Genomic DNA, 16,171 nt, shown 5'->3' with positions numbered 1-16,171 from the left:
ATTTTATAGAAAGAAGTTTTAGTTTTTTAGGATGTGCAAAATATATAAGAAAAATTATACTTATAATTAACAACCACAGCTATCAATGCTAAACTTAATAAACTTTAAATAAATACAACTTAACCTCGAGTATAGTTAGAAGCAACAGGTATAGTTTATTGAGCGACAAAAATAACGCTCAAAACATTAGGTCCTGAGACCTGGTACCAATGAACCTTTCGGTTGTCGAGTCGCACACCACAAATACCTTTTAACGTCTTGTCCAGGGTTTGACAAGATATCACTTAATATAATTTTTTTTAAATTTAATAGGATGTTCTTCAGTCCGAACACAAACAAAGTAGAGTTTGTATAAACATTTTTATACAAAATTTTAGACAAATAATTTTATCGTAAACACCTGGTAAATCTTTGGTAAGTAAATACATCTTTTGCAAATTTAATCATCGTTTTTGGAACTTACTTGTATAATAGGTGTTTATACTTATATGTGCATTAAAGTATATAAGTCGATACTGTTAAGTTTTGTGATATATAATTATTTTTTTGTAACAGTATTTTTAAACGGCAAATTTGGTTTAATAACTGTTGAATTTTTTATAAAATAAGTTTGAAAATAAATAAACGTTTTTAATCTAAAAAACAGATAAACAAATATTCAAACACTTATTTTTTCTAAATAACCAGTTTCAGTAAGGCAAGCTGACCTTTTCAAATTATTATATGAAGCAACAGCATTACTTTAAGTGTATTGTTTATTTATATACTGAAGAGAAGTCACTCTATAATTAGAGATTAACAAGTATTTAAAAAGATAATAATTTTTTGTTGCTTATTAGTGTTAATACTTTGAGTTTTGATAAATTTTAAAGGCTGAAAAATAAATAAAAAAGTCTAAATTTATTATTTTAAAATTTTCAGTTCAACTAAATCAAAAGAATGAACTAAAAAAAATAAACGTATAAAGTATTGAAACGCAATAAAAAAGTATGGGAACGTAATTAAAACGGTTCAATTTAACTTTTGACTGCTTTTAAATTTTTAGAAACAAGTTGTCTACAAGCTTTTTTATTAAGGTATTTACAAGGTTTTTATTAAGGTTATTAGTTGTTTTAGGTTTATATTCTATTATATAAAATGGTTCTTATAAGCACAGTTTGCATGTTTTAATGACATACTTGGATTTTTTTTTTGTTACTAAAGTTTTTCAAAATTAATTCGTATCCTACTTTACTATTGGTGAGTTTGTAAGTATGTTAGGAAAGTTCGGCTTCCTGTAGTAAATACTAAGTGGTTTTTGTTTTCATGTTTTGAGTTGACTGTAACTTTATAGGCTGCTATTAATCCTTTTCTTATTGTTTGGCTTCTAAACTTATGTAAGTGTTGGTTTAAATTTTACGAATGAGCTTTCTTTCCTTGATTTACTTACATCTTTAGGTTTGGCTGCAATTGTGAGGTTTAGGAATTTTTAATGTCGTCGTTTTAGCGTGATTTAGCATTGTTTTTTAGGAACTTACTCTACCTACTTTTATAAACTGTATTTGTTTTACTACATTATGTCTGTCTATTTTATATTCCCTTAAGTCTTCATGATAAAATTTAGAACTAAATCTATTACTTTTTTTTTCTTGTATTGCATTTTCCTCTTCAACAGTGCAAAAATGAGCTTTTAACCATATAAGTCTGTAGATTTTGTCGATTAGTTAAGATTAAAACCCAAATCTATCACAATTTTTTTTTGTGAATAATCAATGTTAAGTCTGTCAAAATTGTTAAGGTTTTTTATTAGTCACTTATTTGGCTCTAAAAAGTTATTGAAGCATTGTAAACTGCAAAAATTAATACAACTACTTATTTATTATAAATAAAATAAACAGTACAGTTTACTAAGAAAAACGGAGCATTTTAGTTTTTATTTATTTATTAAACAAATAGTATTCAGCAATAATTTCTTTTAGGCTAAAAAGCTTGTAGGGGTCAGAAATTTTTGTTTAGTCCGCAGTTTTCCGATCTCTACTTTAAATGTACTGAATTTTGTTATTTTTACTCTTTTTTACTTTATAAAAGCACTTAGTAAAACATAGTCGTAATGAAATTATATATTCTTAATTTTTTCTTTTGTTTTAAAAGCTTATACTTTTAATTGTAGTAGATTTATAACTCTTTTGAAGAAGAAAAATATTCAATATAATCATGCTTATAAAAATAAAAAAAGAATTTTAGCGTAAGCATTACCGCTCAAAAATTTTAAGAAGAAATTTAAAGCTTGTACTTGTGCTTACGTATTAATCTGGAATTGATATTTTTGAATAGTGTTTAGTAACATCGTCACATTGAAGTTTCCTGTACACTTTGTATGCTTTTTATCATCATATATTTATTTCTGAAACTAGACGTCTAAAAGTCTACAAGTATTTTATCTAGACGTATTTGGAAAACAAGTTTCTCTTTTAGTTTAAAACAAATAAAAAGCTAGTATTTTTTTAATTAGTAATATACCTGCTTCAAAAAGGCACTTTTATAAAATCTTAATAAAATTTAAATTTTTTAACTTTTGTTTATATCAAAGTTAAGGCTAATTTATTCAATTAATACTTATTTATTTTGGTCATGTTAAGTGAAATTAATTTAAAGATATAACAATAAAGTGTTTTTTTTTTGTTTTGTAAGCACAAAAAATGTAATCTAAAATAGAAATTTTGTATGTAAGTAACAAAGTTTTGTTAAAAAAGAACAATAAAGTCAAACTAATAAAAAACAAGCGCGGTTTAATGTGTTTATAACTAATGTTTATTGATGTGCATTGATTAAACTAATATTAAAGCAAATGAAAAGTTACACAATAGTTTTAGACTTCCTTAATATTTTTCATTTAGTGATGATGTTAGCTATAGTTTACTTTTTTAAGCTGAATACAGTTTTTCTAGGTTTTAAATTTGTCAGTTAATGTTAAACTTTTTTATTTTTATAACTGTTTTCAAATTTAGTTTATAAGCTTTATTTGTATTGACATTTTTACTTATTGATGATGTACGGTACACTAAAATAACATACTAAAATGAAATCTGTTTTATTTAATTCTAATATTAGGACAAAAATTGTAGATTTTTAAGTTTTAATTATTTTTAGATTCTTGTTTTAATATTTTTTTGCTAATAGTTATGAAGTCACGGACTATTACTTTATTACTAAAGGTAAGTATATTTAATTTCGTTTTATATTTATAAAAGCTTTTGCGATAATTATTTATTTTCTATTTAAGTTTTATAGTATCAAGATAAGCAAATCTAATCTATACCAATAATATCTAATAACTCAAAATCTAAATATTACTAAGCGTCGAATTTCAGTTTTAGATTTAAAATTGTCACATTTACGAATAAGTTTATAAAATATTTTTTAATGAGAGTAATAAAAGTACAGACAATCAGGTTATTCATTTGTAAATAAAAAATAGTAGCTGTATACGTTTTTGCTTCCTAAAAACCCTATTTTCTTTAAACTGTATAGCTTCAATGTTATTTCTCTACATGGTTTTTTGTTTTCATTTAAAGCTTTCTAAAGCAAAAATAATTTACTTTAAAAATGAAAAAAACACAATACTATTAAAAGACTATAGTCTAGTATTATTATAGTCTATTTTAAAGTTTTTTATTTCACATTATTTATTATTTTAACCTAAAAAATTACACAGCATATCTATTTTATAAACAAAACAGATAATCAAGAGTAAAAAATTAAAAATGACTATGACTTTCTGCAAAACTGTATGTCACAATTTAATATCATATTTTATCGTCAGATTTTCACCATATGTAACATTGTAGCAAAAAGTTCTTTACTAAGAGGCGATACAGAGCACTTTATAAACGATTTAAAAAATCCGGATGTTTTAACGAACAAAACTTACACCGACGAAATTGGATCTGGTAATAGTTATTACGATCCTGATGAAGGTAGTTAATTTAAATTAAATATAAAATTTAAATAAATAATTAAAGCTTTACTATTATACAAATGAAAACAAAAAAAAAACCTTAAAACTTTCCGTTAAATTCATTCTACAGTTTAATTATTGATACCAAATTACATTAATTAAAGTATATCAAGGTAAAATGTGTAATACTCAATCTTTAAAATTTTGTTCATTAATAGTTTTTAATTTAAGCTATAGTAAATAAATGTTCGTATACAACCTTTGATGTGTTTTTCTAACTTAAAGTTTTTAACTTATGTCTGCTAAAATACATACACTAACATTAATCATTTTGAAGAAGATAAATATTATATTTTCTATACTTTTTATCTATTAACTTTGGAAGATCTTGTTAGTTTGCCAAAATATTGTAAAAGTAGTTAGATTTCTTACAAAAAAACTAATTTATTTAACATAATTATAATAGCATTATTTGTTATAAGTTCTTAATATCTTTACCTTAACGACCTAAAAAGTAATCTAAAATATACTTCTTAGACCAAAAGTTTGTTATACATACCAAAATATAAAAAGAAATTTCAATTCAAACATATCAAAATATCAATTTTATATTTATTTACCTTGAAAAAGATCTTAGATTTATAAGTAATAAACCTTAAACGAATTTTAAGCATTGAAGGCGAAAACAAATCAAAACTATTGTAATGAAAATTTGATACAGAAAAAAAAACAATAAGTAGTAGGTTTCAAGGTAAAGTTAATATATAGCACTTTAATTTTTTTAAATTCAATATCTGTCTAAAATAAATAAAAAACTACCTGTGACAAAAGTGTAGTAGATAAGACAATTGAACACTTTCTGAATAAAAAAATATATTTTAAGTTTTATCAAGTTATTTGCCTCATACATACGATATTTTCAGTATTTTAAAATAGTTTACCTATCTTAAAACTTTTAACAGAGACTTACTTTACTTATCAATAAGTTTTAAGTAAATAGAAGTACGAATTTTTTTTCAATACTTTTGTTGATATAACTTAAAAAAGATTTATTTACAACAAAAAAACTCTAGATGTATATTAAAATAAATGTACTATACAAGACATTAAACTAAATCCATGGTGTATGGATCTTTAAATTAAAGGTTTCTTTGTCCTTAGACCAAACTTTTTTAGCGTTTTATTTGTCGTTCAGTAAGCAATATTAGTTATTTAAAAACATAGATTTCATCAAACTAACAAAGTAAATCATATACGCTCAAGTTAGTAGAAAATATAAGCTTTAAAAGTTTATTTAAAGTATTTAACATAAAAAATTGGCTGCAGGTACTGAAATAGATGAAAAACATAAAATTAAACTTGAAATATACAACAGTACTCTAAAGAAAGTTTTGAAAGATGATTATAAAATGTTTATAAACATTTCTGAAATTGAGCCACCTAGATACTTGCTAATAAAAAATCTTCAAATTTTACTTGATAACAAAACAAGTGAAGGTAACAGGTTTTCGTCAGCTAAATGCCTAGATATAATTTGCTTAGTTAAAAAAATTATTAACCGACTTGTAGAGTATTTAGTTTCATTACATTAAGTACTTTAAAGCATTTTTTATTAAAAAAAAAACAATTTAAGGCAACGTAGTTACTTAAAACTTATTTTTACAAATAATATTTTTGTTAAAAAATAAATTTAAAACTAACAAAACAAAAGATTATTAGAATGTTTTTTAAAACTGAAAAAAAAAAGCTTCAAAAATACTTAAAATATAATAAATGTATAAAAAACTAAAGGTAGTTGAAAAGTATTTTTTAGCTTGATCAAAATAAAAAAACACAAATAATTAAAAACATTCAAGATAAAAAGCTAAAAAAAATTTATTTTGAAATTATTTTTGAACATCACAAATACAACAATACTAAAGAATTTTCTAAAGTGTGCTAGATCTAATTTAGAAAGCTTATGTGATTCTTTTTAGGTAACCTATGGTTTTATAACTTATTTAAGGTAAATTTTTAGACCATATTCTTATTAAACAGTTTTAGAAAAAAATATATAAGTATGTTAATATTTTTATTTTTAGTTGCAAAGTACAGTGAAACCGAAAAACAACACATTGAAGATATAAAGGAAATTTTAGATGCTAAATTAGTTATTGGCTATGAATCGCTTAACCAGTACTACTTTAGTCATGTTGAAGCAGAAAGGTTGTTTATATTATAATTTTAAAGGATCTCGAAAAAATATGTTAGAACATTTTAAATACTAGTGTTATTTTACAGAGCTTATTTTAGAACTTTTAAACTGTATTAAGTTTACTGATTTATTTTAAAGCTTTGACTTACCTAAAACTTGAGACTAAGTTGTTCTTCTTGTGTTGTGTTTATGTAATATATTTTTGTTTATAGCACTTTTTCACTGAAACGCTTATTGCTATATGTCTGTATTGATAATTATTAGATTGCTTACTCGTATTTCATTAACGGTGAAAAAATGTTTCTCTGCATTTACTTTTTAAAAACCAGCTTTAAAACAAATTAGTTATAAAACACAAAAAACCTAAAACGTAACATGAAATATGTAACTATTTTTCAGGCACTCTATTGATTGCTTTCTAGGAACTTACGAGACAAACAAACTGCTTTCAGAAGCATTTAAAGGTGGAAAGTGTAAAGATTTAAACCCTCTTTGGAACGAGATACTTACACTGAGAAATTGCAAGCAAAAATGCGATTTCAAAAAAGCAATGATCACGTTATTCAACTTGGGAAACGTAAGAAACCGTTTATGACAAAAATACTTTGAATAAAAAAAACCTTCACTATAGGCCTGTGTTTGTTTGGTCAAACTTATTTTTAAATGGGAAATTATATTTAATTCAATTTTAACATAGTTTAAAAACAGAATCTTAATGGAATAACGCAGACGGATAACAAAACTAATTTAAGACTGGATTTGCTTTTTCTATGCAACAAACCTGAAAACAAGCAGTTTGTAATCTCCCTCGGAAATCAAAAACTAGATTATTTATGCTACGAACCAAAGTTAGCAATATTTAGTGTTTTAACATATAAGTTACATAACATTTTTGCATGATTTATCTAACTGTATTAAAAAAAAAAGAGTTTAATGATAAACTAAGAGGTTTTAGTAAGATAAGTTTGTTTAAAATTGATTTACTATGATAATTGTTAATTGATAGCAATTGATTTTTATGTACTATGTTTATCTTTTTATTAATCTTCGTACAAAAAACTACAAACTAAAAATTTTTTTTTTAGTATTAACTCTATAAAATAAATATAAGTGAAGATAAAATATTATTTTGAAAATATTGTGAGAAGTGTAAATAAAAATCTCTTTTAGATAGATATAGCCATGGTTTATAAATTGGTACAAAAACTTTTTTATTTCAATATACAAAAATAGCATTTTAAAAATACTTTACTACTTATCAACATGTTTTACTCTTACCTACAATATCATAATAAAACAATCTAAGGTGTTTTTTTAACTTTATGTTATTTTTACAAACGATTTTTAAGAGCACACAAAACTCCTTTAGCAATTATTAAGCTTTATATACATTTTTAAATATACAGTGAAGGTCAGCTGGCGACTATGAGCGAGAATCTGAAAAACAACTTCATCAATTCGTCCTTCAACAACTTGGATCAAACTCTTCTTCTGCTCAACTTTCAACACGATCTTGCCGTGCTTATTGAACAAATTGAAGCTGAAAACAGCCGGTTGACAGCAGATACCATACTCATGCACTATATTAGCGTCATGAATAAAGCTATCGGCAATGAGAGTAATATATGGTCTGAGGTTTGGTAATCTATAACTAATTTCTTTATATCTTATGCTTATATTACTATAAAAATAATTTTAAGTAATTTATTCTAATACATATGTATGTCTGTATTTATTTTTTATACTTGTTGATTATAAGATTCTATTTTTATACACTTATGTTTTGATTTTTCTTAGAACTAAAATATTTAATTGAAAAAAATACTTTGTAACATTTAGGTAAAAACTAAAGATGAACTAAAAAAATTGGAAAATATGTTGCTTTTGAACGATAGATATTTTAGTGAAGCAATCAACGTGATACTTGATGAAAAAATTAATAATAGGTCATATAATCATGATCAACTTGATATTGAAATGGCAACAGTAGATGGTGAGTTTTTTCATATGATCTTCTTATACTTGCAATAATTTTTCGTACTTCAAAAAAAATTTTTGAGTAGTACTAATAATTTTATGAACAAAAATAATATTTTGTTCAGTTTTATATACCAAAACTACTTAATTGTTTATAATAGGGAATAATATTTTTTTAATCTGTATTTTTTTAGTTTTTTTTTGTTTTTTTTTAGAAGAATTCAGAAATCTAAGATTATCTTTAGTCAATAATTGATTCCCGTAATTTTTGGTAAAACTAAGCTTATAATAAGGTTTAGTCGCTGAGAATACGCTTAGAAATAATTTGACTTAAGTCCCTTAGATATAAATTTAATTATTGTAACAAAAAATTCTAATGATATTAAAAAAAAAATTAGGTGAATCTAAGAAGTTTGAATTTGATGATTCTGAAATTTGGGCTAACTTGACAGGAGTAAATGGAACTGAGTTTAACGGTAGGTTAATAACTACCATTTAAAAGAATCTGTTAACTTTTTGAAAGCCGATAATTTAAAGACATAAATAAAAGGACAATCAACTAGTCATTTGAATATATTAAAAGTGTTCTCTAACTTAGCTATTGTTTTAGATACTTTTTAAACTTTTCTGCTAAATAGTATAATTATAAATTGCTTTTAAAAAATGTATCACTATGTGTTTACTTTATTTTTTATTACAAGTATAAAAATATTGTACTAATCGTTTGATCAGCTATTAATTTTCTAATAGTATGGATATAGTTTTTAATTTTAAGGTAATATTGAGGATATAATTGTATAATACTTTTGAAATTAAATTATAAGTAAAAAAAAGTGAATTCATCAACGAAACTGACAAAAAGTATATTTTGAATCTTTAGTCGAAAAGTTTTATAAATATAACTACAAAAACTTGAAAGTTAGACTAAAACTCTTTTTTTAGCTCTCAAATATAGAGAGTATTTAAATTTGAAAAAGAAAAATATAACTTTTTGCTTAATTATAAACTATTTTTTAATTTTGTATAATTTTTTTTTAAATTTGTTAAAAAAATTTTTGAAACAAATGCGTAACAGTTTTTGCAACTCATTACAAAAATTGGAAAAAGTTTTTGAATGAGGCTGGCTACAATTCAGACTTTTTTGGTGGAAACAGAAAAATAATTGGAAATGGAGGTATAATTGCTATAACAACGATGAAAAATAAAAGCAAAGAATCTGTTCCTGTAAAGTACAAGTAAGAATTTAAATTAATTTCAGTTTATGTATTTTTATTTACCGTTAAACGATTTAACAATAACAACAGGATGAAGTTTTCAACGGCTGATTTGCCAAAATCTGAAAACTATCAAGGCAGATGCGTCAGCTGCCAGTACTTAGATGCGGATCAGAAGTTGTGGAAGGGACACGGATGCAGCGTGGAAACGGTTGATGAGGAGGGAGTGACCTGCAACTGCAACCATACCACCAACTTCGCCGCTTTCATGTCTCCTTGGCAACCAAATTACAAGAAGACTGATGAGCAGAAGAAGGTTTTTTTGTTTTCTGAAAGTTTGTGTAAGATATTTCTTAAACTTTTTACATTTAAACTTTTATCATGTAAAAAAAAAGCACAAAAAATACACAATGTATTTAACTTTTTTTTTAATGTGTTTCAACTGCGACTAGTTCAAAGGATGTATTAAAAATTTGATAAACTTCTACATTTGTAGCTTTTAAACGTGGTAGAATACATTGGTTCGACGCTCACTATATTCAGTCTAATAATCACGCTTTCAATATTCTTGGTGGTTAGAAAGCATGTGAAGAATGACAGAATGGTTGCTCATGCCAACCTGTCCGTGGCCCTACTTTGCCTTCATCTCGTTCAAGTTTGTAATATTTGTAAAAATAAATAGGTTATAGTAATCATACTTAAGCTTTTTATTTACTTTCAATTTAAAGTTTCTACTGAATTCAAATTTATAACGAAGTTTCAAATGTATTTTTAACTTCGGTTTTCTAATCAATCACAGTCAACTATCAAAAACTTAGAAATGTTTACTAATTATATTAAACACAGTTGGTATCAGAAATAGCACTGAAGGACAATATGCACTGCTTTTTAGTTACTGCTTTGTCTCATTTGTTTGTTCTGTCCACTTTCATGTGGATGTTTGTGGAAGGAATATTTCTTTATTTGTACGTTGTGCAGGTAAGATTAACTTTAGTTTAGTTATGTATTCAGGTGGTTTTTATTTAAACTGAAGTTGTTAATTATAAAACTTTTTTATTTTCTACGTTGAACAAACTGTAATGCATTTATTCATAGCATAAAATTTGATATTTACTGTTTAGGTTTGTTTATTATAATGAAAGCTTTCAGTGATAGGACGAAACAAATATAAACAAATTAGGTTTTTATACACTCTCGTCTGGACAACAAAGTGTGGATGTATTTGTTAGGATGGGGGTGTCCGTTGATAATTGTTGGGGCTTCTGCGTCAATCGGTATGATGACAGAAAACTATATCGAGCCAAGAGATGAGGATAAATGCTCCGGAGAAGGCGAAGTTTTATTCTATCCACAAGGTAAAAATCTTAAAAATTTGTTTTTACTGTTTTTATTAGTTCTATCTACAAATAAAGCTCGAATTGTTTTAATGTTGTCAAAAATAGCCAATATAAGTTTGAAATTTGTACATACGTAAAATAATAACTCTACAATTAAACAGCTGTCTCCAATTAAAAAGTGTCTGAACAAATAAAATGTAGAAAAATGTTAAACTACGATTTAATTTATGAATTCTAGTTTTAGACCTTTTGAATTTTTTAGATGAGTTTTGCTGATTTATTTTTGTTTAAAAATAAAATTATTCTATGTTAATTTTTTCTTTTTTCAAAATTCTATACTTTTAAAGACTACTAACCTATTGATAAACTAATATTTTCTAATAAATAGACTTTAATAGCTAACCTAATTATATAGTAGTTTTATTAAATTATATAACACACTTGTTTTTGTTTGAAATGAATTATTACTTAAATCACGTATTTAGAGCACTTAATTTATGTTTCAACTGTATAGAAAGGCAAACAAACGTCAACTAAAAGCTTTTTTTTTACCTTACTATGCTTTTTGTCCGTAATAAAGTATTTTCTATGTACACTACTGTGCACAGGTGTTACCGTGTATACCACTACTCTGGACAAAATATCGTTTAAAATTTTCTTCAAAGTATAAGTATTAAGTACCAGAATTATTCTTGAGATGTTTTGTAAAAAAAATTAAAATACAAATTAACTTTTACGTTTACTTTCTTATAAATGTATCAATTGCACTTTTAATTGAGTTACTTAATGTAATGTCTTTGTGTTTTGGTATCCAACAAACCTTCACAGACAACTGTATAATTTTATTATTAGTAAAATAATTTTCAACAATGTTAAACTTTTGAATAGGAATGCCGCAAGAAGGAAAATACAAGATTTGTTGGTTGAGTTCGCAATCAGGTATGAACTGGAGCTTTCTTGGTCCTGCCCTATTTATCATTACCTTTAACTTCTTCATTCTCGCAAAAGTAGTACAGGTAATACAAAAGTCAAAACTCTTAGTAGTACTTAACTTTATTATCGATATCTATATTCAACAATATATTATTTCATCGAACAAGAGAAGGCTATCTAAAAAATCCAAAACTTTGTTAGATTGAGATGAAAACATAAGTGGTTTTAAAATTTGATTTACAATAAAAAATTTATAAATAAAATACCACATTAAATAAAATATTTATACAAAAAACAGGAAAATCTTAAACTAAAAATTAATAAGCACGAAAATACTAAACTCCACTTCATATAAAAAGTACCTTAATCGATAAGAAACAGTTTGTTTTTGCGGTAGCAAATTTCAACGAGCTTAAAACGTTATGTTTAGTTGGTAAACAAATTCTAAGGTAGCTTATTATAAAATCAATTTAACATAAGTTTTAGTAAGCATCGTATAAAATATAAAGTACCTTGTTTTATTAGTTATAACCACAATGGCTTTTTTTGATATTGGATATGTTTATGGTCTTAAATACGTGGTCTCCAAGTACTTATAAATTGACTGCTTAACTTACGAGTAGCTTACAGTACTGAAGTTAATATTGGTTTTAATTAAAGTAACTTGTTCATAAATTATAAATAAAACACACTTTGAATTAATTTTTATTATCAAATAGTTGTTATCAAAACTAAAGAAAAAATACTGTAATAGATAAGCAAATAATCTATTATAATACAATTCACCCAAAATACTTACAACCTTAACAAAGTATAGTTTATTCTTTCCTAGACAACGTTTCTTCTATGTAGATTATACTTCATAGGCTCGAACTTGACTTGATATTGCATTGATCATGCAAACTTCATCGTGACTTGAGACAGCATACTGCTTGCAGCAGATATAACAACTAACTCATATTTTAAAGACAAACGCCGATATATACGCATCGGAATAAATTAACACTTTCTAATAAACATTGTTGTTTTTGGAATTTGGAAAATTGTTTTGAGAAAGCTTATCATTGCTTTTATTGTTACAAAAATTTCCATGTTTATATACATGCTTTAAAATTATAAAATAAAATGTAGATTTCAATACAAGGTTACAGCGGTAACTTTTATAAAACTATAATGCTTATGAGTAGTAATACTTTCATGGGGAACGGGTCAGAAAAGCACGGGTGACACTTTAGCACAGAGTGTCACTTTAGAACGGCGTCTCTTTAGCACGGAGTGACATTTTAGCACTGAACTTATTTTGCATTTTTTTCTTTGCTTAAATCACATTACGTACTTTATTGTTTAAAAATCTGAAAACGAGCTATGCAACATGTAAACTAAAAGTTAGCAAGCTTTAAATAAGTTACAAGTTTAAACTTTATTCAAACTAGAAAAAAAATTAAATTTAAAAACTTTATTAACTTGGTTTACTAATAAATTTTAGATGAAAATGTTTTGATACTTTTACTTTAAAGTTTTTGCATTGGAATTGTTTTTATAAGCAAGCAACAAATACAGGCTCAAGAATTATCAATACTTTATTTTAAATACTTTAACTAATTTTGATAACACAGGCTAAACTTTAAGCGTAAGTTTTAAATAAATAAAATAAAATATGAAGACTAGAAACTTTCTTGTTTCATTTTAAGCCCATAGTAAAAACTTAGTTCACAATTTTTTAAGACGATATTTTGAAAAGTTTTAGAACTAGTTTTCACAATTATTTGTTTTTTAAGTTAATTATCTTAGATATTTAAAAATTATTTAAATGAGCACTTTAAAAGATTTAAAATTGTTATGTGCAAAATTGTCACATAATGCTAAAGTGACGCTGTGCCAAAGTGACACTCCGTGCTAAAGTGACGCCGTGTTAAAGTGACACTACGTGCTAAAGTGTCACTCTGTGTTAAAGTGACGCGTGCTATAGTGTCACCCCGCGCTAAAGTGTCACCCCGTGGTAAAGTGACGCTGTGCTTTTCTGACACCTACCCCTTTCATGAAATATCCAATAATGAAAGTTTTATGCTTACTTATCTTTAAACACTAGTTTAAAAACGTATCAAATTAAAAGAAGTATATATATATAAGCACTGTTTTTAAAACTCACTCTTGAAATATACTACATATAAAACTTGTTTTACACAACAGGTCCTTATAAAAATGTCGAAGCGAAAAAACAATGTTGCTGGTTTTAAGGCGAGTAACAATGTCGGAGTGTCGAAGAGACCTTACAGCAATACATTCACGTCACAGACGTCATCGACAGCAATTTCACATTCTTCCATGAATTCGAAAAATGCAATAAAAATGGACAGTTTGCATGGAACTAACAACAAGTACTGATTTTTGTTTTAGCTTTTAAAGAAGTTATTTCAATTAGCAGATAATCAGCACACTTGTTACATTTTATTCATTTTCATATAACTTATTAAGAGAGTAACTATTACATAGTTACTTATCGGTAGTTTTTTTTTTAATTTTTAGTTTTAAATGTTTTAATAATCTTTTATTAGATTTTTTAAAAGTACAAACCAGTTTTTACTTTAGCTGACTCTTTTTAAAATTTGATTTAAGAAAAAAAAGTTGGTAATTGTTTAAAAAAAAACTTTCATTGAAAACAAATAGAACTTTTAACTAGATTTTAAAAGTTGCAAATAAAATAAACAAACATTTTTTAATTGGTTTCGCTTCAAATTTACATTGCTTAGAGAACTGGACATTTATTAGCTTTCCAAGTAGTAACGTTTATTTATTTAATTGTTGTAACAATACAACCAAAAACTTTACGTAAAAATTGGTAAAATTAAAGTAGCTTTTCTAAACTTTAAGACAACTTTTTAGATCGTCTTCACAAGGAAAAAAAAGTATTTCACAAAACAATTTGATAGATGAAAACTACCAAAACGAAAACAACAGTTCTGAGTTTATTAAAGATGTTCGAACCGGTGTTAAGGGTAAGAAACTTTAAATTAAGCTTTTAAACTGATTGTAACTAAATATTGGTTAAATACAAAAAAAATAAAATAATTTTGAATTGTTTTATCGTATAAAATTACAACATGCATTAAATTTAGAATAAGAAACTGGTTATACAAAGGCAAATTATCTTTTTTAAATGTTTTGTTTTAGTTACGAACACAAAACATTTTAAAATAAATTTTTAATGGTATAAGTTCTGGTAAAACAAATCTTTTTTTTAAATATTGAGAAATTAATTTACTTATTTTTATTAAAAAAACATGAAGACTTAAATATCTTAGTATTAATATTTGTTTTTTGAACAACTGTCAAATATAAGTTTACATAAAAACTTTAACTTTAAATATTAAACATTACCAGCATAAATATGTCAATACTTTACATTATAAGTACCTTTAACGTATTTCATAAAATACTAATAAATAGTATAAAAATAGTTAGTTTTTGTTCTTACAGTTACTAAAAGTATATATAGTTGTTGTAAGATAATAAGTATTGAATGAATACACAAAACATTTAGGCGCATTTGTTTTGCTACCGTTGTTGGGTATACCATGGATTTTAGGTTTATTAGTGTGGACCAGTTTTTTCGCAACTCTTATATTTGTGATTGTCAACTCCCTACAAGGGGTAGCTATATTCATCGTATATTGTATCTTCAATGGCGAGGTTTGCTCAAATTAAGTTTTGATACTCTTACAAAGTGTTAAAAGAATATCGAATTGAATTAGTCATTAGATAAAATTCAAAAACAAAAAGATTACAACTGTTCTTTACCGCCTATGTTAAGTTTTTTTTTTATGATTGAATTTTGTACAGTTTTCAATTTTTTAAAGCTACATTTAAAAATTAAAAACTACCTCAGTTCTTTTTATTACACTTTCGTCATTAAAATATATTAAAAACAAAAAGGTAAGACGAGCTATCACTAGACGAAAAGCAATGATCAAGGCATCTCAAATAAGCCAAGGAAGGGGAAGAATGACGAGCACCAGCAGTTCTAAGGGAAAGTTTTTTAGATCGTGGAGAAGAAGAAGTACAAATGTCTCCACCATACCACTTAGCGGATAATACTATTTGTACTTATAAACCCTAACACACCAATATATATGCTGCTTTAAAAGTACCTAATATCATTGACAATACAAGTTATGTTAGAAAAAACTGAAAAATTACTTGTTATTCTCAAAAACGTGTGTCAAAAATAATTATGATATAAATTAATAAACTATTCATAAATAAGTAATTTAAAAATAATTCAATGACTAAAGTTGAGAGATTTATTTTATTAAAATAACAAATAAGAAGTTTTATCTGATTCTTTTACATTTAAAATACTTATTAAACTTCGAAATATTCACTTAATTTAATTTCATTAGAATAATCGTCTAATAAAAACTTTTTTCACATATTTTCGACATAAAATAAAGTATTTTTGCTTGTTTTTTACGGTATAAATAAGTATATTTAAATATAGTACATAAAAAAAGTGACACACAACTTTGTTTCAAGTTAGTTCATTATAGAGTTGTATTAAAATTTAAGTAAGCTAAAATCC

At 25.2% G+C, this 16,171-nt stretch overlaps 1 protein-coding gene across 1 annotated transcript; it reads left to right on the top strand.

Moving 5' to 3' along the window:
* The first annotated feature begins 3,138 nt into the window (after positions 1 to 3,138).
* LOC145841916 (uncharacterized) lies at positions 3,139 to 15,840 on the top strand. The gene is made up of 19 exons (XM_082949217.1): positions 3,139 to 3,194; positions 3,803 to 3,956; positions 5,264 to 5,434; positions 6,019 to 6,142; positions 6,531 to 6,708; positions 6,840 to 6,979; positions 7,538 to 7,766; positions 7,971 to 8,124; positions 8,507 to 8,584; positions 9,184 to 9,343; positions 9,413 to 9,638; positions 9,819 to 9,977; positions 10,169 to 10,300; positions 10,503 to 10,677; positions 11,548 to 11,675; positions 13,783 to 13,970; positions 14,476 to 14,588; positions 15,134 to 15,282; positions 15,526 to 15,840. Exons 1-19 carry the CDS (start codon positions 3,162 to 3,164, stop codon positions 15,682 to 15,684), a joined length of 2,850 nt encoding a protein of 949 aa, XP_082805343.1. The 5' UTR covers positions 3,139 to 3,161; the 3' UTR covers positions 15,685 to 15,840.
* The last annotated feature ends 331 nt before the right edge of the window (positions 15,841 to 16,171 follow it).

The sequence above is a fragment of the Thalia democratica genome, chromosome 8, assembly GCF_965202585.1.
Source record: "Thalia democratica chromosome 8, ktThaDemo2.hap1.1, whole genome shotgun sequence".
NCBI classification, from domain to species: Eukaryota; Metazoa; Chordata; class Thaliacea; order Salpida; family Salpidae; genus Thalia; species Thalia democratica.
This window is presented reverse-complemented; position numbering and strand designations above follow the sequence as displayed.

Coding starts and splice junctions, on each gene's coding strand:
- LOC145841916 (XM_082949217.1), top strand. CDS start 3,162: ATGAAGTCACGGACTATTACTTTATTACTAAAG. Junction 7,767..7,970: donor AGAGTAATATATGGTCTGAG/GTTTGGTAATCT, acceptor TGTAACATTTAG/GTAAAAACTAAAGATGAACT. Junction 14,589..15,133: donor TGTTCGAACCGGTGTTAAGG/GTAAGAAACTTT, acceptor CAAAACATTTAG/GCGCATTTGTTTTGCTACCG.